The following is a 23505-nucleotide window of genomic DNA, read 5'->3' on the forward strand; positions in this document are numbered from 1 at the left end:
TCTCTCTACTATCAATGAAGCCATTTCGGCTTTTTACTAAATACTGGATAAATCCTTTTTTCCAAATAAATGGATAATTTTGCCTTTCAATTGCTGCTGTATTTTAGAATTATGTATTTGGTCTGCTTTGTTGTTAACATATTTGTATCCCTCCACACAAAAAATATTAAAAAATAACTGCAAACATGCCTTAGTCACAAAGCTAATTTGTATTTAAAGGTAAAGATGAGTATGGAAAAAAACATATACTTTACAATCAATAATAACTGGTAAAGTCTAATAATAACTTACTGGGCGTGAGACTCTAAAAAAGTTGAACTGATGTAAAAATAGTGCTTCAATCTTTTTGTGTCTTACATTTCTATTTTGATTGATTAAAGAAGGTTGTGTAAATGTTGCTCCAAGTGTTTAACAGACATGTTTTTGGTAGGAAAAAAGACAAAATGCTGGAAATCCAATCTCTGAATCTAAAATAAAAATCATTTATTAAAACCAACACATGAACAGCAACGCTCCATTCAATAAAATAAGCAGAAATGTCTTCTGGAAACCTTCCCAACTAAAACATCAGCTTCATTACAAAATGAGCCAAAATTACAGGCATCGCTTCAAAACCAACTTCCAAACTTATTTACAGCATTTCGCTAGTCCTTCCATTTGAGGGGAAAAAGTGGCGTCACTCTTCTCAAAAGGAAAAATATTTCTTCACATTTAGAGATGTGTTTGAGAACTGGCAGCAAGAAAAAAAATAAAAAAAAATAAAAGGTAAATATGCCAAAAGACGGGAAGAAGCACGGACCAAACCACTAAAGCAGAACTCTGCTGGGCTGCAGCCTCACTGTGATCTACACAAACACCGAGGAAGCTGAACGGAGAAGCCACAGAGCACAAGCAGCGTCTTTCTTTGGACTCGCCGATGCTTGGGGGGGAGGGAGGAGTCTATCTGTACTGGTAGTTCATGCCGCCGTCTCCTCTGCCGTAGCCCGTGTTGTGGTACGGCGTGTGGGTGGAGCCAAAGCCCAGGTTGTTTCCGGCCCCCTGCGAGCTGTAGGTGGACTGGCTGCTGAAACCTGAAATCACCAGAAAACTCAAGATTTAACAAAAACAAAAAAAGAAGTTTAAAGTTTTTTAAAAAGCCCGCCCCCCTCACCGTCGTAGCTGTAGTCTTGGTTGCTTCCGCCTCCCCCCGTCACCTGGCTGGGGTAGGCGGTGCTGTACAGGTAACTGCCTGCCCCCCCCTGGTTCTGGCTGAAGTTCTTCTTCCCCTGCCCGTACTGATTGTATGAGCTCAGACCTGTAGGCCCACTGGGCTGGTACCCCGCTGCAGGTCCAGGCCCCCCGCCCGGAGAACCCGGAAAGGGGGCTTTCCCGCCTTTGTGCATGGGGGGTTTCTTCTTCTGGGGTTTGTTAGCAGGAGAATAGCTTTGGTAAAAGGAAGGGTAGGGGTCGGGGGTCGATCCTTGTGCGGCTCCGAGCTGGGGTCCGCTGGACAGGTTGCTCAATGCCCCCGCTCCTCCGTTTGAACCCCCAGAGCTGTAATCTGGGAAAGAACAGAAAAGACGCTGAAAAAACGCAAACGTTGATCCTCTTTGCATCTTCAGCTATGTTCACGGCGGCCTCGCCAACCAGATGTCCAGCCACCACTTCCACAGAAAAGTCTACGTAAAGCTTAGTGCTCAAGTTTCCACGGCCGTTTTCGGCCTCTAGGTGCAAAACGCACGGCGGCTACTGAACACGCGGGTCCAACTTTGACCGATCCGGGGATTGGATTTGGTAGCGGCGTACGGATGGAGTCCCTGAATAACTGTGGTTTGATTCTGTCTTCAAGCCTTTCATACACAGGAATAAAGCTGTGAAAGACAAATATTCACAAGACTGGCACCGCTTCAACATTTAACTGTAGGTGGCGGACATGCGCTGGTAGAAAAACGTCCTACAGAGGAAGCCCCTCCCTGCTGGTCTACAGTGAACATCATAAGCTAAACGGAAGAACGCGCTTTTAGCTTCTTCTGATTTCCGGTGTGAACGTAGCTTTAAACTCTAGAGAAGAAAAACACATCAGAAGTAATGAATGTCACATTTATTTAAAAAAAAAAAAAATGGCACAAATACAAAAACAAGTAAAACACGGAGACTTTTTCCTGGTCATCCATTGGTCAGTTTCATGCTGAACAGGTGACGCAGACATGACGGCTTTCCTCTAAAGCAGGGTGTAAAAAAATGAAAAACCCGCAAAGGTTAAATAAAAATGTGAAAACTCTCTAGGAGTGCTGTTTGAAATAAAAACAAACAAACACGAGGAAAGCTGAGCTCGATGCAAAAGGTCCTCCCTCCCTCCCTCCATTATTGGTGAAGAAGAAGCCCTGCCGCTCGGATGCATCCACACAGACAGAGGGCATCTTGGGGCAACATGCATGCAGAGGAAGGAAGATGGTCTCCCTGAAGCGTCAGGGCAAAAGTGGAAGGAAGGGGCAGAAGGCCGCTGTCGCTGCCGTCCCAGGGCCCGGCGGTGAAGGAAGTTCTGAGAATTTTGTCCATTTTAATCCTCTCTACGGGACAGTTTTTTTTTGTTTGTTTTTTTCACTTTCTAAGCCTGAGGGAGTCTATGTTGCAAACTCGTGGTAGCCATAGCAGTCTGAGACAAAGTCACCTAAAGAGTGAGACAGGGCAGAGAAGGGAAAAAAAAAAAGGATCGATTAGATTCTAGCTGAAAAAGTTCTGCCTTAAAAAGATGGCAGCGACACGTCAGGTCAGATGTATTTGAACTATTTTTGTTTTTTTTAGATTTCTCTGCTCCTGTCACGCTCAGGTAGGCAAGTCCTCAGAACAAGCTTCAAGGAGGAGGGGAGGAGGTGCTCACAAGAGGAGGCTAGTCAAAAATCACATTCAGTCCGGTGGCTTCAAGCAGAGAAATGTAAAATCGCTTTTCACAGTAACAAAAAAATAAAAATAAAGAGAGGTTTCCCGGAGAGCTCCATCTAACTCCAGGACAGACAGAAAAGGCTGAACTGATACTCACTGTAGCCAGAGTTGGCACCACCGTTCCCGTAACCATAGGATCCAAAGCCACCTGGGGGAGGAACACACGCTCATTACCAACACCCTTAAATACCAACACGGCGGGGAAGGTCGGGTCGTCACCTGGCTGGCCGTAGCCGCCTCCGTTGTTGAAGCCTCTGCCTCTTCCTCGGCCTCGCCCTCCTCTTCCTCGGCCCCTGGCCACGCCTAATTCCCCGCCACCCATCATAGCAAACGGTGGAGGGTGCTGCAAAGGAGAGAGGTTCGACATTTGACTTCAAATCAAACTGAAACAAAGAAAAATAACAATCGGGTTTAGTTGTTTCTGTTTACAGCAGGGATGGGCAAACGATCCCATGATTTTTTTAATGTATTTATTTTTAATCTGGCCGCACGATCGAGACCCGCATAGAACGTGACATTTTATTCCAGCGTTCTGCAGTCTGTGCCCCGACCTCTAAAATCTGTCAAACAGAACAGAAGACAGTCTTCCCTTTCTACGTTGTAGTTCATCTTTTACAGTTTAGCTCATTCTCTTAGAGCGATTATGCTGCTTTTTAAATTCTTTAAACAGCGCACCCCCTATCCATATAGCACTTTACAACTCCTTTAAGGTACCAAAGGGCTTCCCAATAAAGGAAAGACAAAAGAAATGTAAAGTTTTAAAGAAAAAGAGTTATTGTGGCCCTGACAAGAAAACGCTTAGGGGCCCCTGCTCTAGCATCCATGTGGTGATGCTGTTTCTCATTCTTCCTATCATTGAAAAACCACCTGAAGGCAGCATTTCTCAAAGTTTTACATGAGGTACATCGAGCCGTTGGTGCAATTGGCTCTAAAATGAGAACAAAAGTTTGAACCTATAAACTCTAAAATGGGGTTTTAAAATATAATTTTCAATCCAAAAGTTTTCATCCAGATTCCATGTTATTTTTTTCTCACTCCACTCATCTGCTCTTCTATCCAATTTTAGACCCCGGTGTCAAAATCCCCATCCCTGGATTTTTTAAATGTTAAACCACAGTCCGGGTAAATTCTGGATACTGATTGTCTGGTGGGTGTGAATTATAAACGGATAATCCAGTGATAATGCACACCTAAAAACAGAAGTTCCGGTCAGCTAGTGTGACAACGAGCAGTTGTCACATTAAAGAAACAGGCAGAAAAGGTTAATTGACAGAGTTTATTATTTTAATGCAGTTAAAGTTAAGCAGCAGCAGCAACGTTCTTCTAGTCAGGAGCACCTGTGAAAGCACATAGATTTAAATATTTATGTTTTACCGCTGCTGCATGTATGTCTATTCCTTGTCTGATTGTGGTGACTTCCCTCTGTTTTCTATGTCAGGAATGGTCCGCCAGCAAAAGAGGTCCCTAAGGGTACAAGGACCTTATATTGGTTCCAGGGAGGGAACCAAAATCATTGTGAAGTTAGCAGGGGAGATTTAGATTAGTCATTTTATTATTTGAGTCTAGCCGCAGGGGTTGCAAGCCAGTTGCCTCTGTGCCGGTCCCAAGCCCGGATAAATAGAGAGGGTTGCGTCAGGAAGGGCATCCGGCGTAAAAATTGCCAAAATAACCATGCGAATCATCCACAACACTTTAGACATACCGGATCGGTCGAGGCCCGGGTTAACAACGACCGCCACCGATGCTGTTAACCTACAGGGTGTCGGTGGAAATTTGACTACTGTTGGTGGAAGAAAGAGGGGAGGCAGAAGGGTCCGTGGCCAGAGAGAGAAGGGAAAAGGCAGGAACATAGGTTTGAGAATAGGGACTCTTAACGTTGGCACAATGACAGGGAAAGGCAGAGAGCTGGCAGACATGATGGAGAGAAGGAAGGTAGATGTACTGTGTGTGCAGGAGACAAGGTGGAAGGGCAGCAAGGCACGTAGTATTGGAGGAGGATACAAACTGTTCTATCATGGTGTTGATAGGAAGAGAAACGGGGTAGGTGTGATTCTGAAGGGGGAGTTTGTAAACAGTGTTCTAGAGGTGAAAAGAGTCTCAGACAGGATGATGAGCCTAAAGTTAGAAATTGAAGGGGTGATGGTGAATGTAGTCAGTGGGTATGCGCCACAGGTTGGCTGTGAGTTAGAAGTGAAGGAGAGATTCTGGAGTGAGTTGGATGAGGTCATAGAGAGTTTTCCCAGAGGAGAGAGAGTTGTTATTGGAGCAGACTTTAATGGACATGTTGGTGAGGGCAATAGAGGTGATGAGGAGGTGATGGGCAGGTTTGGTGTGAAGGAAAGGAATCTGGAGGGACAGATGGTGGTGGACTTTGCGAAGAGGATGGAAATGGCTGTAGTCAACACTTACTTCCAGAAGAGAGAGGAACATAGAGTGACATACAGAAGTGGAGGTAGGAGTACTCAGGTGGACTACATCCTATGCAGACGAGGTCATTTGAGAGAGGTTATTGACTGCAAAGTGGTGGTAGGAGAGAGTGTAGCCAGACAGCACCGCATGGTGTTGTGTAAGATGACTCTGGAGGTCAGGAAGAAGAAGAGAGGGAAAACAGAAAAGAAGACCAAGTGGTGGAAGCTACAGAATGAAGAAACTTGTGAGGAATTTAGGCAGAAGTTGAGACAGGTCCTGGGTGGTCAGGATGAGCTTCCAGATGACTGGGAAACTACAGCAGAAATTATCAGGGAAACAGGTAGGAAGGTGCTAGGTGTGTCATCTGGAAAGAGGAAAGACGGTAAAGAGACTTGGTGGTGGAATGAGGAAGTACAGGAATGCGTCCAGAGGAAGAGGTTGGCTAAAAGGAAGTGGGATGTAGAAAGGACTGAGGAAGGTAGACAGGAGTACAAGGAAGCGCAGCGTAGAGTGAAGAGAGAGGTGGCAAAGGCCAAACAGAAAGCTTACGATGAGCTATATGACAGGTTAGACACAAAGGAAGGAGAAAAGGACTTGTACAGGCTAGCCAGACAGAGAGACAGAGATGGGAAGGACGTGCAACAGATAAGGGTGATTAAGGACAGAGATGGAAAGGTGCTAACAACCCAAGAGAGTGTACAGAAAAGATGGAAGGAGTATTTTGAGGAGCTGATGAACGTGGAAAATGACAGGGAAAGAAGGGAGGAAGATGTGGTTGTTGTGGAGCAGGAAGTAGCAGAGATTGGAAAGGATGAGGTTAGGAAGGCTCTGAAAAGGATGAAGAGCGGAAAGGCCGTTGGTCCTGATGACCTACCTGTGGAGGTATGGAAGTGCTTAGGAGAGACAGCAGTGGAATTTCTAACGAGGTTGTTCAATAGGATTTTAGAGAGTGAGAAGATGCCTGAGGAATGGAGGAGAAGCGTTCTGGTTCCGATCTTTAAGAACAAGGGTGACACGCAGAACTGCAGCAACTATAGAGGAATAAAGTTGATGAGCCACACAATGAAGCTGTGGGAAAGAGTAGTGGAAGCCAGGCTTAGGAAAGAGGTGGAGATTTGTGAGCAGCAGTATGGTTTCATGCCCCGTAAGAGCACCACTGATGCCATTTTTGCTTTGAGAATGTTGATGGAAAAGTACAGAGAAGGTCAGAAGGAGCTGCATTGTGTGTTCGTAGATTTAGAGAAGGCGTATGACAGGGTGCCGAGGGAGGAGCTGTGGTACTGTATGAGGTCGTCTGGAGTGGCAGAGAAGTATGTCAGAGTAGTTCAGGACATGTATGAGAGAAGTATGACGGTGGTGAGATGTGCTGTAGGTCAGACAGAGGAGTTCAAGGTGGAGGTGGGACTACACCAAGGATCAGCTTTGAGTCCTTTTTTGTTTGCTATGCTGATGGACAGGCTGACAGACGAGGTAAGACAGGAATCTCCCTGGACAATGATGTTTGCGGATGACATTGTAATTTGCAGTGAGAGTAGAGAGCAGGTGGAGGAACAGCTAGAGAGGTGGAGGTTTGCTCTGGAAAGAAGAGGCATGAAGGTCAGTCGTAGTAAGACAGAATACATGTGTCTGAACGAGAGGGATCAAGGTAGAAGCGTTAGGTCACAGGGGGCTGAGGTGAAGAAGGTGCAGGAGTTTAAGTACTTGGGGTCAACAGTTCAGTGTGATGGGGGGTGTGGAAAAGAGGTGAAGAGGCGAGTGCAGGCAGGTTGGAGCGGGTGGAGGAAAGTGTCAGGAGTGTTGTGTGACAGAAGAGTGCCAGCAAGACTCAAAGGAAAGGTGTACAAGACAGTGGTGAGACCAGCTCTGCTCTATGGGTTAGAGACGGTAGCAGTGAGACAGAGACAAGAGGCTGAGATGGAGGTAGCGGAGATGAAGATGTTGAGGTTCTCCTTAGGAGTGACCAGGTTAGACAGGATAAGGAACGAGTACATCAGAGGGACGGCTCATGTTGCCTGTGTTAGGGACAAAGTCAGAGAAGCCAGACTGAGATGGTTTGGACATGTTCAGAGGAGGGATAGTGGATATATTGGTAGAAGGATGTTGGAGATGGAGCTGCCTGGCAGGAGGGCAAGAGGACGGCCAAAGAGGAGATACATGGATGTCTTAACAGAGGACATGAAGTTGGCTAATGTTAGGGTAGAAGATGTCCATGATAGAGTGAGGTGGAAAAGGATGATTCGCTGTGGCGACCCCTGATGGGAAAAGCCGAAAGAGAAAGAAGAAGAAGATTTTATTATTTGAGTGAATTATTGAAATGTTTTAGGAACAGTCGGTGAATTCTATTTTTGCATGGGGAAATTATCTATTTTTATAGGGGTTGGGGAAACTTTGAATGTACATATTTTAATATATTGTGTAAATAGATTATCTGTGGGAACCTGGGAATTGGTACCTCCCAAAGGTGAAATCCTATAAAGGTGTGAGTTGTAACCATTGGGAGGTTGTTGTTGGTTAGCAGTTAGAGCTCGGGGCATGACTGTTAAATGCCAGTTGAAGAAATTGGAAATAAAGTTTGAGCTAAAACCAAGTCCTGAGACTCCGCCTGTGCTTCTACCATGAGGATGGTCTCCGAGACTACGAGCTGAACATGACAGCTAGCTTAAATGTTCTGCGCCGGCTTCTTTAAAACAAACTTTTGCTTCATCATCTGGACAAAAACAAGCGGTAAGAGGTGAACTTTCTCTAGCTGTGTGTACATATATATACATATATATATATACATATATACATATATGAATATTAAAACCTTTCGTAAGTGATCATGGTAGAGGCGAGTTAATGGGCTTGTAAGTATGCCTGATCAGAAATTAACGCACGCCGTGGAACCATCCGACGCTCTACAGATAGCCCATGATAGGTGAAGTCCATGAAATAGTCCTCTTTTTTTTTTTTTACAATTCATATATATGTTTTAATGCTATAAACTCCTCACTACGTATCCACTTTTCTCAGACAGACATGCAGATTTTTGCACTTTTCTCTTTTGTTCAAACTCTCAAAGTTCAAACCTTCACAGAAAAAAAAAAAAGTCCAGTTTTACGGAATGAAAACAAAGATCTGATCGCCATGACGATTTTTGTAGCTTTGGCAAACTGCATGCATTCTGAGGAGATTGACGAGCTAACCGCTAATCAGGACGCAGAACCCAGTGCCCTGCGAGAAAAAACCAAAAGCGTTGCAAAACGGTGAGAAAAGTGATTATGGCGAAGGAGCACAACGAAGGGCGGATTCGAGGCGCCACACAAGAAATGTAAGAAACACACAACTACACAAAACCAAAAGAAGGAAGGGGTTCACTCGGATCCCCTTCAAATCACCCAAATGATCTGGACTGCATTTGACTCGTGGATGGAAATGTGATGCGGTAACACACTGCACTGAGTGTGCAGAGAGGGACTCACAACGACAAACAAATACACTGCCTGCTAAACAAACATTTGGTCCACATTTAGCCGTCCTCACCATGGGCAGGCCCTTCTTCTTCTTAACAGCCTCGGGCGCCGAGCCTTCTGGGAAAAGGCGCTCCAGGGCGGCCAGGGCTGCGTACGCTTTAGCCACCTTTTTGTTGGAGCCGGTGCCCTGAAACTTCTGCCCGTCAATCTCCACCTCCATCACGAAGCGTTTGTCGTGGCTGCCGCCAGTCTCTGAGATGAGCTCATACTTGAGGCCCCGCCTCTTCTCGTTCAGTTCCATGACGGGGTTCTTGCCGTGTTTCGTCAAAATTGGTCCCTGCTGGCGAGCGGCCTGACAGGAAAAAAAACGGACATGATCAAAGTGTCGAGTGAGCAGAGAGAGAGAGAGGGGGGGGTTTGCCGGACCTCTGAGGGTTCGGGTTGGTCTGCGTTGGTGGCTGCAGGAGTTTCGGCTGGAATTGTGGCGGGTTTAGGTTCTTCTGCGGGCGTGGCTGCGGCCGGCTCGTCTGCTTTGGCCGCCGGTTCAGCGGCCTTCACGTCCACTCCGGTGGGCAGACCCATGTCCTGCAGAACCTGGAACAAGACTGGCAGCTTTAGATCCAACTCCAAAAACAACTGAAGCGAAACACAAGCGGCAGGACGTTCACCTTCACAGCGACGTGCAGCTTGGCGGTGCGCTTGGACGGACCTGAAGCCTCGAAGGACTTCCCATCCACCTCTACGGCCATGGTGAAGACCGGAACATGAACCGGGCCCGTCTGGGAGATCAGCTTGTACTGGAGACCCGGTTTCAGCTGGTTCAGCCTCATGAGGGCGTTCATAGCTTGAGGGGGCTCGGCCTTCTCCTCAGCAGCTGAGAAATGCAAAAGTTACAGGAAAAATGAGAACAAAGGCCTCTTTATAATGTTCATTATTTTCTGGAAATCGTCTTAAAGACCCCGCTCAGCTGAAAACGATGGTTGTTTGGTTTTAAACGTGTTTTTGTGGGGTTCTTTTGATTATTAAGCTGATTTTCTGAGTAATTTTCCCTAAACTGTTGTGAATCAGGAGCAGATGAAAAAACGCAGTTTGAAAAAGAGTTCCTTACTACAGACATAAGCTGGAGGAAATGTGGAAAAATTGGAGACCTTACACATGTTCTCTCTGACTGCCCGGGTTTTAGTGAATTTTGGAAAAATATTAAGAGGGAGATTGAAACAATGGTAAAGCAGGACATTCCTTTGAGCGCCCTGTCGTGTTGGCTTGGTGTATTTCCAGGAGAATTTGGATCTGATCAAACACATGTATCGCACATTTTACTTTTGGTTGCAAAAAAAACATAACAGGAAATTGGAAAAAGGTAACATCACCAGAATGGAAACAAAGAATCAAATACGGGGGTGAAATGACAGCGTCTCTACCACTAACTTTATTTGGGGTTGTGACTGTAATATGTATCTTTATTCATGGTTGTACAAATATTTGCTTAACTGAACTACATGTCTCATCTTGCCTCGATGCAATTTTTTTTCTGTTTTAACTAGAAAATAAATTTATCATACAATTTATTGGATGTGGACTTTTGGTCAAACTGGTCTCAGGGAATTGTTGTTTGTTATTTGTTGTGATAAAAAAGAAAAAGAGTTACTTATGACGTAGAAACTATGCCGTGAAGACTTTTACAATTGATCAATGGATGATGGGAGTGGGACTCTGCACAGCAGAGTCACAGGCATCCTCACATTTCTTCTGCAGCTTTTTCTTCTTTTTGTTGGGACTCTTGTCATCTGTTCCCTCCTCTTCCTCGATGGGCCTTTTCATTGGTGTGGCGTAGGTCGTGCTTGGTGGGATTTGGACTAAAGATCAGAAGAAAACGGAGAAAAATATTTCACTAAAATGTTCCTGGTATCCATGGTGACGCTTGATAACCGCTTCCCACGGTGCTGTTTACCTGTGTAACCAATAGGAGCCTCAGTTCGAGCCTTTTTGGGCATTTTAGAGGGAAGCGAGTCCATTCCAAGAACTTTGTGAAGCTGTCCAAAGGCTGACAGTCTTAAGGCATGCTGAGCATGGAGAGAAGGTCATGTCAGCAGAGCATTTATGGAATCAGAGGTGGTTTCTTCTCACAGAGCACACCTGAGCACTGGCGGTGATGTCTTCTCTCTGCTGGCTGTTCAAATGACCGACGGCGTCCGTGGGCTCCTTCTCACACGGATCAGAAATTCCAGGACCCTCTGTGGCGTTAAAGGAACTGTTATTTTTGTAGGTGTGTTTTGAAACCCCCGACCGTACATGAGAACTGGACTGAGTGACCCCTCCCCCCTGGCGTTCCAAACAGGAAGTACCTACTGGCTCCAAGAAGCCAAAATCCCATAGACTTCTATAGAGAAACAGCTGTTAGTCATTCTTTTGCTCAGAATAACCATTCTTGCAAATTATTCAAGTTATAAACTGATCAATCAGATGCCTCAGTAAAAGTATTGAACAATGACAGATTCTCTCGAACCCGCCGTCAAGTGGTAGGGGTGTGAACTTCCAACAAGCCATAGAAATGTTGACTCAGACTAGCTTTGTCCAATCAGCGCTTACGGACGTCATCTGGCACCTAGATGGCGCCGTCCATATCGCAAAAGATGGCGACTGAATTGACTTAACTTGGTGGGAGCCGGCAGTAATTCGTTTTTTTACGGGTGACGTCACACTCACTCGCTTCAGTTCTCATGTGGAGTCAATGGTTCAAACAAAAATAAGGCAAACATTTAACAGGAGCGGCGTAAAAAGCTCACCTGATAATAGGATTCCTGAGGACAAACATTCCAAAACTCTCCGCAGAGCTTCTCCTGCTCCCATTGGCCGGTTCCCTGTGCCGATTGCTTTCTCGCAGATCAGCTCCAGAGGCTGCACCGCAGCAAACAACAGTGCACGTTCAAGTCAAAGTGACAGACTCAAGTTGCTAATACAGTGTGCCCTCGCTATATCATGGATCACATTTTGCTGTTTTCAGTGCAATTAGCATGTCTTTTATTTCATTGTAAAAAGTGCACCGTGTGTCTGCAGGTTTGAACTTTAAGAGTTTAATCAAGAGAGAAAAGTGTGAACATGTTTATGTCTGTGTAAAAAGTGTATAGTGAGCAGTTTAACAGCCTCAAAACATCCCACTTTACGAATTTCATCTATTGCGGGTTATTTTTAGAACATAAGCCTGCAGTAAACCAGAGAAATCTGTTGTACAAAATCTACATTTCATCTTAAAAAATAACTTTTGGGGTTCTTAACTCACCCAGCCACGCAGCGGCGCCCACATGGAAACACGGGCGCACAGGTCCCTCAGGATGCGGATGACGATGACGCAGGAGCGCAGCCCGTTCGCTCTAGCCTGGAAACAAAAGCAGGGGTGGGGTGGGGGGGTCAACAAGTTTCAGTTAAATAAACCCAGAAGGAAACATCAATAGAAAGAAATGAAAGACTATATGGAACAAGCAAGAACAACATCCAACTAAAAACTAATGAAAATGAAGCCACACAGACTAGAACGGCTTAGTTTCATATTGTTAACACATCCAGACTCGTCTGATCGTCTCTTTGGGGGGAAAAACCTTATCCATGATCAGTCCCACTCGTGGCTAAATCAGCAACCAGGAGAATCTACAGCGCTAGTATTGAGTGCCAAACATTTCTATGTGAGGTGGGGGGGTGGGGGGTGGGGTTTCATGCACTGGATTTAAATACCGAGAGGGAGAAGGAGGGAGAAACAACCTCATACTCAGAAATCTGCTCTGGCGTGGTACAGAGGAGGATCAGTTAAGGTGTAGCTTACGTGGGCCATCAATGAAAGGTTAGCAGTACGGTAATTTTACGGTAGGCAGGTGCAATATTCCCTTTGTTTTTTTGTTTTTTTTTTTGGGGGGGGGGGGGGGGGGGGGGGGCACACGGTAACAAGAACAAGCAAGAGCGTGAGAAAGGTGGAGGCCACACACTCTAGCTTTGCCAAGCTGCAAAGATGGAGCAGTTACGGTGAGATGACAGGACACGGCTCATCCACGATGGTTAGCATTTGGCCGTCAATGACTAGATGTGGTTCTTTGCAGATATGTGGCACAGAATAAACCAACAGAGCAACAAATCATTCATAGCGACACTGAAATTGCAGAAATATTGCACCCAGACACAGTGCATTAGTCCCAGAGTGATTGGAGTTAAACTGAGTTATAGGAGGAAAATCCAGGAAGACAAGTAACAATTTCCTTTCAAACAACAGTTATGGTTATAAAACCTGAGCAAAGGTAATGTGCAGCGGTGTGATGACGAATGCTCTCTATGAAACAACACCCAGCTCATTGAGTAATACTACTGAGAGTACACTCCAAAAGAGGAAATAAAGAAAAGAACACGATAACAAACAGCATGAAACCAAAAACTCAAAGCTACTTCTGGTTTAGAGACAAATAAAGTCAAGATTCAAACCTGGAACCACTTAGCGTGGCGTAGAGATGCCAAGGCAGTTAGGCATTTCTGCCTGTCCAGAACATCCGGGGGATCGATGACTGAAAGCGTTTCTATTGGCAGGTGGAATAAGAAGACAAGGTACAGTTTGACCAAGGGGAGTTCTGTCAGCCGGCCAGGGGGAACACAGGCAGCCTTCTCAAACCACAGGCAGGAGGGGGAGGGGGAGGGGGCCCCTCCACTGGACAACCAGCAAACAACCGCTCAACCTCCCAGTTTAAGTGGGTTCAAACCCACTGACTACAGCTAAAACTCATCCAATGACGGGGTTTGGAGTAAGAAATAAATTCTTAAAGACCCACTCTGAGGAAGGTTGTGGTTTTTTTTGTTTAAACGTATTTACTGTGTCGTTTTTCTCATAATGGAGGACGTTTGAAAGAAAATTGAGGTCGAAACTGCATTACAATTGGTGACGTAGAAAATACAATCCACCCACAGGCAATTAGATCCATGTACGACCGTGATTGTTCTTTAATGTTACCTTGGAGCTGTGAGGGGCTGTAAGCTAGAGGGAGAGAGTGTAAACAAAAGGGATGATGGTAAGTCAGGATGGGCGTACGCTGCGGCCAACAGTCCTGCTCACAACTCGGACGTAAAATTTCTCATGAAATACTACCGCTCTGCAGAAACTATGTTTTTTGATTTTGACTAAAAACTGCATCATGATCAAAAGATAACCAAAGTGGGACTTTAAATAATTGTGCATTAAGTTTAAAGTAGTGGTGAAATGGGGAAAAAAAGAGTTTAAAACAAGGGAGGTTGTCTCTTCGTGGTTGCTTCAGCTCAAATTGCTGCTTTAGCTTCTGTGCGTTAGAGAGGTCCACTTTTCTGCTGTAGGGTTAACTGGAGGCGGAGCCCCTCCCCCTTGGCCCTGAACTGGGTACACTGCACTTTGCCCCTTCCGAGACAGAGAGCGGCCAGTTGGTCAAAGGTCCAGCATCCCTAAAAATTGACAGACTAGAAGGCTTGACAGAGAGAATCAGAATTGGAACCACAGGCAGATAAAATATCAGATGCACAAATGGGTTGGTATCAAAAACAAGTCCACACTGCAGCAAAACTGATGGCTTCAGGAGGGAAAACCAGACCCCAAACGGGGCGTCGAGAGTGAGCTCAGGGATACGGATAAGGTCAAGGTCAGCCCAGCTGAGACCACTTTGTTTTACTGCGGACACTAAACGGCACAACGGGGGGGGGGTTTCTAGCCCGTTTGTGGACGAAATGCAGCCACTGATTTATGCAAAACCATTGGACCTGCAAGCCAATTTCAAAGCTTCTTGTCGTTATCCGTAACCCTGGGCCTCTCCCTTTAAAAGCTGCGTTCACACCAAACGCTATTCGTGCATCAGCGGCATCCAGTTGAAATGTTGAGTCACTGTCAAGGCGGGCTGCGCTGACGTCATCAGTATTCACCCACCCACCCACCATGCTGGAAGGCAATGGTGGAACTAAATGCAAATTAACAATAAATATCAACAGTCACAGCCTAAAGATCTGGTCACCAATCAGCAATAATGACGATACATTTAAAGGATAAATCGGTCTACAGACAGGCTAATTTTGGGTGGAACGTGCTGCTTTTCCCAGAAATGACGCATCTTGACTTTATGAAATATCAACTTCTGTCAACAAACCCGGTTAATAGAATGCTAAAGATGCATCATACAAGAACCACCTCAATTAAAAACCACCAAAAGTCATCAAGATCCAATGCAGGACATTTGCAGCTCTGGTTGTGCATCTTGTGAATTCCTTGTGTTTATGGTGTAGTGAAGCACCAAACGTATGCTAATTCCTTCCCTAAATATTTACACCAGAAGCTTGATAAATGCATAAACAAAACAAATAAAACCTCTGCTAAACAAGTATGTTTAGCAGAGGTTTACAAGTTATAACTGACCTTTGACCAAACGAACTGAGCAAACTCAGATCAGCCAGAATCCTTTGAGTCGTGTCCCTATTTGGCCATTTCTCCCCGCGCTCAATTAAGACGTTTTTGGTTGTTTCTACCCAATGACTGCAGGTAACCTGACTAGGTCACAGAGACACGGTAGTACCGCTGAAAGCGGCCGTCATTCAGATGCGCCTGCTGTAGTAGACGGTGTGACGCTCTAAATCCTGAATGATCTCATGAACCCAAACATAGAGACGCCATTACAGACATCTCTGAGCTCTTCAGAAAAACAAGAATAAACCTTAGCTCTCCTGATCACCTGTGTCCTACATGTACTGAGGAGGCTAAAAGCTTTCATGGCAGCTCCTCCCACGCAGCAGGTTTGTGAACAAGCGGCGAGCAGTGAATCTGCTGTGCATCAATACAGAGGTGGTGGACGCAAACGTGCCACTCAAATCGCATTTGGTGTGAACGCAGCGTAAGGACCGCCAGAGACTTTCGGCCCACAGCCGGGTCGAACAACCAAAGACAGCTTCAGCGCATGTTTGCTTCTCATTTTTGCTGCAATGCAAACTGTTAATCATCAGTGATAAAACATGCAAACACAGTGGTCTCTTGTTGTTTTTTATTGCATTTAGTTTAATTCTCAGTAAGCCTTCATTTCATTGATGACCTGATCTTTAAAGGGGAAACAAAAACCATGTCTTCAGCATTCTGTCATCTACCTGCCCTATACTGTATATTGGGCCATCAAAAATGTACAATCACATTACATGGAACTATGAGAGTGTCAGCAGGGCTAAAATGTCAGCGTTCTTGTCCTCTAGCTCCATTGAAGGCCCAATAAACAATATCTGTCTAGCCTTGATGCCTGCCTGGCCTTCTGGCACGAAAGGCGCCACAGAAAAGGGGAGGTCGTAAAGGAATCAAACAAAGAGGCCTTCCTCTGTATGAGGGGGGCTTACCTCCAGCAGTGGTCTTCTCCATCTCTTCGCGGACCAGCGGGGACGTCAGGTGAATGGTCAGCGTGAGCGGGGGCTCCTTTGTGTTTTGGATGACAATGCTGGCCTCCTGGATGTCCTGGGTCACCACATACTTCTCCTCCGTTATCAGCTGAGACGCAGATAAAGAGAGAGGGTTATTTTTTCTGAACACGCTGCAATAACAGCTCTGGTCTTCTTTTTGCTACAGGAAAAACAACAACATTTATGAGATAAAGCAGACAAGCTTCAAAGCTGTTCCTGAGAAACAGTCCAGGAGTCTGGAATATTTAAAAAAGCCTTGAAAACGGTCATTGAGCCTCCAGGAGGAAAGGCAAGTTCATTTGTAAAGCACAATTTGTACACAAAGCAATTCAAAGTGCTTCACAAAACAGGAAAAATGCATTAAAATTACAATACATAACAGTGCAAAGATTAAAAACATACATAATCTTTATGAAATGTAATTAAAAAGAAAGGAAAGAGAGTATAAAATGAAAAGGGGTGTCGATAAGGAGCCTTCAGTTATATCAACGGCTAAACAGCAATGTTTTGAGTCTAGATTTCAACCTTGAACCAGTAGAGGCCTGTCTCACAACCTCAGAAGGACTTTCCAGCTTTTAGCTGCATGAGACGGAAACGCAGATCCCCCGTGTTTAGTCCTGACTCTGAGCACCGCAGGAGGCCGGTCCCTGAGGTCCTCAGAGTCCAAGATGGTTCATATGGCGCTAACATGTCAGAGATGTACTTTGGTGCAAGGCCATGGAGAGACTTGTAAACAAGTAGAGCTGCTTTAAGGTTTATTCTTTGAGCTACAGGAAGCCAGTGCAGAGACCTGAGCACTGACGTGATGGCACTTCCTGGTTCTAGTCAGGACTCGGGCAACAACGTTCTGGACTTACTGAAGCTGTTTTACAGCTGGCTTGGGAAGGCCAATGAGCAGGCCGTTACAGTAGTCTAACTTACTGGAGACAAATGAATGAGCAGAGCAACCTAGATGTGCCAACACCTAACAATCAGCAGCTTTCTTTTTTATGCTGATAGTTATTTAAGCTTTGCTTTTAGTTAAAGTCCTTGAAAATCTGTTTCTTAAAGACTTCTAGAAAAACTCTCCTGATCAACATCTGCTCTTTGATGATTTTATGTCCGGTTTTAAGCCTCATCACACCACTGAGACTGATCAATTGCAAAAAAAAAATGTGTGGAAACACGTGTGACCATGTAATGTGGTAGAATGTTCTAACAATGTTACGTTTGTATTATTTTGAAGTGGAAAAACAACAGAACTTTATGACACTAAAAAGTTAAAGTGAATAACTGTGTTTTTTTTCCCGAGGCCTTATTTTAGGTAAATGAGAATTAAGACTATAGGGATATGCAGCCCCACTGTGAAATTTACAGAAAACATACTTTTGTTGTAAAGTCAAAAAGAAAGCTTTTTTTCCCTTATAAAACCAATGTGCTTTCCTTATTTGTTCTCACCTTTAGCTGTGCAGAAAGGTTTTCTGCCACTTTCCTCAGCAGATCGGTGGTGGGCTTTTCCCTACAGAGGAGCACCAGCTCCAGATCCAGATCCCCCTTTAGCAGCAGACCCTTAGCAACCAAGCCCACCCTCATTACGCCACGCAGAGTGCGAGTGGCAGGGTCTTTGGAATCACTTTCAGAAACAACAGAGAAAAACAAACCAGTTAGAGGTTGGCCGTAGAGTCCATCTTCAAGCTGAAAACATAAAGTTCCCTCACATTTCCTTCTCAGCGTCTGCAGCGTCAGAGTCGGGTTTGGAGGTCCCTTTTTCCTGTCTATCCAGCCAGTCGGAGACAGCCTTTAGGGCCCGCTCTGTGTGAGAAACCATGTTCTGTACATTTTCCAGCTCCTCCTGAGTTGGATAGATGGCAGAGTGTTTCGCCATGACATGGCGGTCATCGTTGACAAAGATGCGCAGTAACCTGTGACGCAATGGGGGAGCCTTGAGAGGAAATGAGTAGAGAAATTTGTTGAACCAAATCACAAATTCGAATTACAATTTTTGAAAAAGAAGAAAAACAAAGAGAAAAAGGTTTCCCGGAGGACACTTTTGTACACTTTTATGGAAATGAACAACCAAGTTTACAGAACTGAACCAAGATAGTTTCTATTTAGCTGAAAAGAAAACCCAGATAATTTTTTTATCAAAACTTTAGTAGATAATCAAAAATGCAAAACAATGTGTCTAAACAAAAGGTCTCGTGCTTATGTCTACAGTAACACTGACAGTTTGACTTGTATAAGACAGAAAAAGAGTGCTTTGCTTCCAAACATTACCATTAGAGATGGAGAGCCGTAATAACTGCCGTCTTCAGTAAGAACCGGCGCTGAAAGCTCTGCAGGGTGGATGTCAATGCCTCTATAAATGGAAAACAATAAGCTAGGATGAGCAGGATGTATGTTTTTAGTAAACCTTTGTGGATATTTTGTGAGTTAAAGCATTAAAGGCACCAACAAAAAGACCTAGTAAGTGAGTAATTAGTGATGAAGTTGTGTTACTCAGTGTCCCAACATCACATGCATGCTTTAAGCTCTTCCTTCACTGTAATGCAAATGAATAAAACTGTGTGAAACCTAATGTTTATTTTAGCAGAATTATGGAGCCCCTTTAGGGTGGATATGTCAATAAGTCATTGAAACATAATTTAAACCTCACCTGTTTAAACTCATCTAATTTAAACCCGATAACTTGATTAAATTATTACATTTGTTTAAAATTCAGAGGGAATTTAGTCCAACTAGTTCTTCTAGACATCCATGCACCTCAGATAACACTGGAATATGGAAAAGAAGAAGATTAATCATGCGACTTGTTCGCTGTGGCGACCCCTGATGGGAGAAGCCGAAAGAGGAAGAAGAATCTACAACAGAAAGACATTTTCCTTTCTTTACAGGGGTCTAAATTATAAGGGCGACAGTGGTTGAGCGGGTCGTCCAATGATCGGAGGGTTGGCGGTTCGATCCCCGCTCCCACCAGCCAAAATGTCGTTGTGTCCTTGGGCAAGACACTTCACCCTCCTTGCCTCCAGTGTGGCTCCACTGGTGTGTGAATGCGCATGAATGATCCTGGTGATGGTCAGAGGGGCCGTAGGCGTGAACTGGCAGCCACGCCTCTGTCAGTCTGCCCCAGGGCAGCTGTGGCTACAACCGTAGCTTACCATCATCAAGTATGAATGAGGAGTGAATGAATAATGGACACAATGTAAGCGCTTTGAGTGTCTTGAAAAGCGCAGATAAATCCAATCCATTATTATTATTATTGGATTTTAAAGACCCGCTCCGAGGAAAATCAACATGTTCTAGTTGCATTTTTCCCTCATCGTGGGAATTTATTAGGAAAATTAAGATCAGAATTGCATTTCTGGTTATTACTTTATCAAATCATTGTTAATTAGGAGCAGATGAAATGGGGACGGGGAAAGGGGCGGGGTAGTTTCTACTGAACTGCTGCCGCTATGCAGACAACTATGTTATAGAAAACGACACAGGTTTCTTAAGTTTTGTCTAAAACCGGCATAATCTTAATAAGAAGAGCACTGGGTACACTTTCAGAATAGCCCACAAGATGATCAGAGTCTTTAATAAGCATGTTTAACATGGGTATGATCTATAGATGGGTTTAAATGTGAAGTGTTTACTGCATCTACTAAATTCTTGTTTACTATTTGTTAAATTTACAATGGCTGTTTGTGTTTTTTTGTTAACAAAGTACTTTTAAATTAAATACATTATTTTAAAAAACAGTGAAACTTTTTATGTTAAAATTGTTCTGTTTGCAGACTCAATCTCAATAATTCACATGTAAACCTATTTTTGCATTCAAAACATACGTCAATGTTTTTGACAGGCAGCACACATCGATCAGTTACATGACTTGTTGAAACTCAACAATAAATCAAAAGGGAGGATATTGAGTAATCCAGAATGGCACCTAGTAACAACAGATGGAAATCTAATATTTAAACAAGAATGAAGGCGGCAACGAACATACGAAAAAGCAAAGCCAACATTAGTCTGCTTATCATGTTTAATGAATGACTTATCTTAATATACAGCGAACAATCTGTTGTAAAAAATGGACCTATTATTCATTGCAGCTGCGCGCGCACCCCATTAAATGATAAACAAACAGCCCCAACATCTCCGTTAACGGCATGTCGTCCCACGGGTAAACGCCAAGAGAAAGATGGCTACTGTCGCCTTGTGTGGCCTTTACCCAAACCACTCGAACACAAAGGCCGGCATCTACTAGGTCGCAGGTTTAAGAACAAGGGAAATGTTTTATTTCTAAATCAAATTCAACTGGAGACACGCTTATTGTCAAAACAAATAATCCCGGAGAGGGACATTCAAAGAAAGACAGGAAAAAAACAGACGCCATTTTGCTTCGACCCAGAGCCTTGAATGAAGACCGCAGAGTTAGCTAACGCGCGCCGCATCCGACTGAACAACAACCGTTTAAAGAAATAAGCCCGCAACACCAAGGTGAAACCACCAATAAAAACAAGAATGGAAGTGTCTCTCGTGTTACAATTAACTAAATGTTTCAACGGAATTAATAAATGGTTTCAAACATCAAAACAGTCGAGTAGAAGAGAGACTCCGGGTTAGCATATATCTCAGACAAGCGAATCAATAGAAACACTTATATAACTTAAGTTCAAGTTGCAACAGTGTTACAATCTTACGCGTTTATTTATATTTATACGATTACCAATAAACAAAAACAATAATAAAGTGAAATAAAATAAAACTAACACGTTACTTGCCTTGATCTGAATTCGAGAGCTTGCGCGTCTTGCGCACTAGTTAGCTTGCAACAGTTAGCCAAGAAAGAACACGCCCACTATGTTCAAACGATGGCGCTCATTGGACAAAATACCAACGAGGTTCCATTTCATCCAATAGAATATCAGCAATACTGAACAAGGGGTACTGAACAAGGGGCGGGGTCAAAACTGGATGTCATTATGCGCCGTTTATTTAAAATAAATCATATCAATCCCATTTTATGGCACATTTATCATTTTTGTTGTTCTGTATGTATAGAAAATGTATGTTACAAACTGTTTTTATTAAAAAAATTTTCGCATCTATTCATAAAGAAAAACGATTAATAGTAGAGTTTTAATGTTTGATTTTCAGCAATTTAAACAAAGTAAAAAGACAGTAAAAAAAATAGATATATCAAATCTAGTAATTTATAAACTGATTGAAGACATAAAAAATAAAAGAAAATGATTTTATCTTCTTGACATTAAAATTACTTCTAATTATGGACATATTTTCACTTATGCATGCAGTATACATGAAATCCATAAAATGTAATGTTTGTTTCATAAAGTGCGATTAATTGATTTAAAGGAAGAGAAAAGAAGCAATTTTATATAAAGTGGTAAAATTGGAATTCTTTATCACAATTGTGGAAAATTTTCTTTGAAAAAAAGCACATCTTGGATACAATTATACTTTCACTGCAAAAAAAATAAATTTTTTATTGTAGTATCACTATTAGAGTATATTATTTATTACATAGAAACGAGGCAAAAATAGTTTAAAATAATAAACTTTTTGTTTCTTTTTTAATCAATTTGTCCTTGACATATATTTTTATCTAATTTCTTAGCTCAAAACGCATTAATTATGTTGGTATCAACAGAACATAAATAGTTGAAGTTTTAAAACTGAGAAATGTCCACTTTCATCCCCTACATAGATTAAAACTGTTCAGAAAGGGTAAAAAAAGAAACATCTGAAAATAGTTTATTTTTACAATACAAATATTTTTGTTTTTTTCTTTTTTTCTCTTTTCAGACTGGCGACCTGTCCAGGGTCCCTGCCTTCGCCCATAAGTGGCCGGGATAGGCTCCGGTAGCCCCCTGACCCCAAAAGGGACAAACGGGAAGAAGATGAATGAATTTTTCTAAGTTTATGTACACCATATTACCTGCCTTGACTCCCACATGAACTGAGGTGCCTGCTGTTCCTACAAGGTTGGGAGCATGGACTTATCCAAAATGTTTTGGTATCCTGAAGCATTCAGAGTTCCTATCACTGGAACCAAAGGGCCAAGCCCAAGTACTGAAAAACAAGCCCACACCATAATTCTTCCTCCACCAAATTTCAAATTCACCACAATGCGGTCCAAAATGTACTGTTCTCCTGGCAACCCCCAAACCCAGACCAGACTTAAGCAGTAGCAATATAGTGTACATTTTTAGGTTTTGTTGGTGGGGGATCTTGCCAATACCATTTGCAGTCACTATTGCACATATTTTGCGGTCACAAACGTCTGTATCTGCTACCTTTTCACAGCCAATATTTGTGTAAACTGTTTTAAAACACATGAAAACAATCTTGTGTTTTGGGCTTTGAAATGAAGCTTTGGGCTAAAAATATTCACATCCCAAGTGTTTGAAATGTCAGATGAAATGAAGACTGTGTGCTGGTTTGAAAGGTCAGAGCAGGATGAGTGTGTGCTTAAGATCCACAACTTCTGCAGAAGCCATTGTTTTGCCAGTCTGCTTTAGACATTCAAATCATTATATTAATGGTATCTGCACAAATGTGTTGTAATAACTGTGTTTTTGGTTCTCTCACTTAAGTTCACCTTTTGTCATTACTGATGAGGCTTCATCTCATCATTACCAATTACACCAACGTGCCCTTCTGCCTAGTCAAACAAAAACAAAAAATAACGAATTTAAAATTGACGAGTTCTAAAAAAATCTAATTTTACTTCTGAATTGTCTAAATTAATTGTTTAAAAATTAAACTGAAAAAATATGAATACAAAATATGGTACTCCTAGAGAGGTTTTAGAAATTGGTCCATAGAAACATGGAAATTTAAGCATGATTTCTAATTAGCATCACAGGTCAGGTGGTATCAAACTCATCTGTCCGTCTTCTGTCTGTTTACAGGGTGTCATGAGTCAGTGTCTATTCTGTGGCTTGCTGAAGTTTTCTGTTTGGTTCGTCATGGGCTTGGCTTTTCTAAAAGTGGAGTGGTGCCTTCTGTTAAATTAAATTATTCTCCTCACTCCAATGGCCTCTTTGTTCCTGCATTTGGATCTTCCAGATTCCCGTAACAATTGGAGGAGGAGACATTTCATTCAACGCCTTCTTCAGGGAAACTGGAGGTGGACAGCACGTTCCCCGAGCTGTGTTGGATCGATCTGGAGCCCACTGTTATCGATGAGCATCACTTACAGCTGAACGTGTTCTGATGAAGGCGCTGATGTTTTTGAGGACTAAACAGATTCGTCATCTGTGTCCTCAGATGAGGTGCGAACTGGGACCTACAGACAGCTGTTCCACCC

At 43.4% G+C, this 23505-nt stretch overlaps 1 protein-coding gene across 2 annotated transcripts; it reads right to left on the reverse strand.

The window, feature by feature from the left end:
* Positions 1-460: 460 nt before the first annotated feature.
* ilf3b (interleukin enhancer binding factor 3b) lies at positions 461-21081 on the reverse strand. 2 transcript variants are annotated; one of them, XR_013657648.1, is made up of 18 exons: positions 20954-21081; positions 18462-18543; positions 17903-18126; positions 17643-17817; positions 16146-16293; positions 13248-13339; positions 12064-12159; positions 11570-11681; positions 10920-11017; positions 10735-10846; positions 10526-10639; positions 9452-9657; positions 9210-9377; positions 8854-9135; positions 3142-3265; positions 3020-3070; positions 1151-2650; positions 461-1070 (listed from the first exon to the last, which is right to left on the reverse strand). XR_013657648.1 is itself a non-coding variant. In XM_004071842.4 (18 exons), the coding sequence occupies exons 2-18, from the start codon at positions 18462-18464 to the stop codon at positions 940-942; spliced, it is 2526 nt and encodes an 841-aa protein (XP_004071890.1). In that variant the 5' UTR covers positions 18465-18543; positions 20954-21081; the 3' UTR covers positions 461-939. The 2 variants fall into 2 exon arrangements, 1 of the variants encoding a protein (XP_004071890.1); XM_004071842.4 differs by having other exon boundaries at positions 1151-1540.
* Positions 21082-23505: the final 2424 nt, after the last annotated feature.

This window comes from Oryzias latipes, chromosome 8, assembly GCF_053564925.1.
Source record: "Oryzias latipes strain Hd-rR chromosome 8, Olatipes_Hd-rR_3.1".
NCBI classification, from domain to species: domain Eukaryota; kingdom Metazoa; phylum Chordata; class Actinopteri; order Beloniformes; family Adrianichthyidae; genus Oryzias; species Oryzias latipes.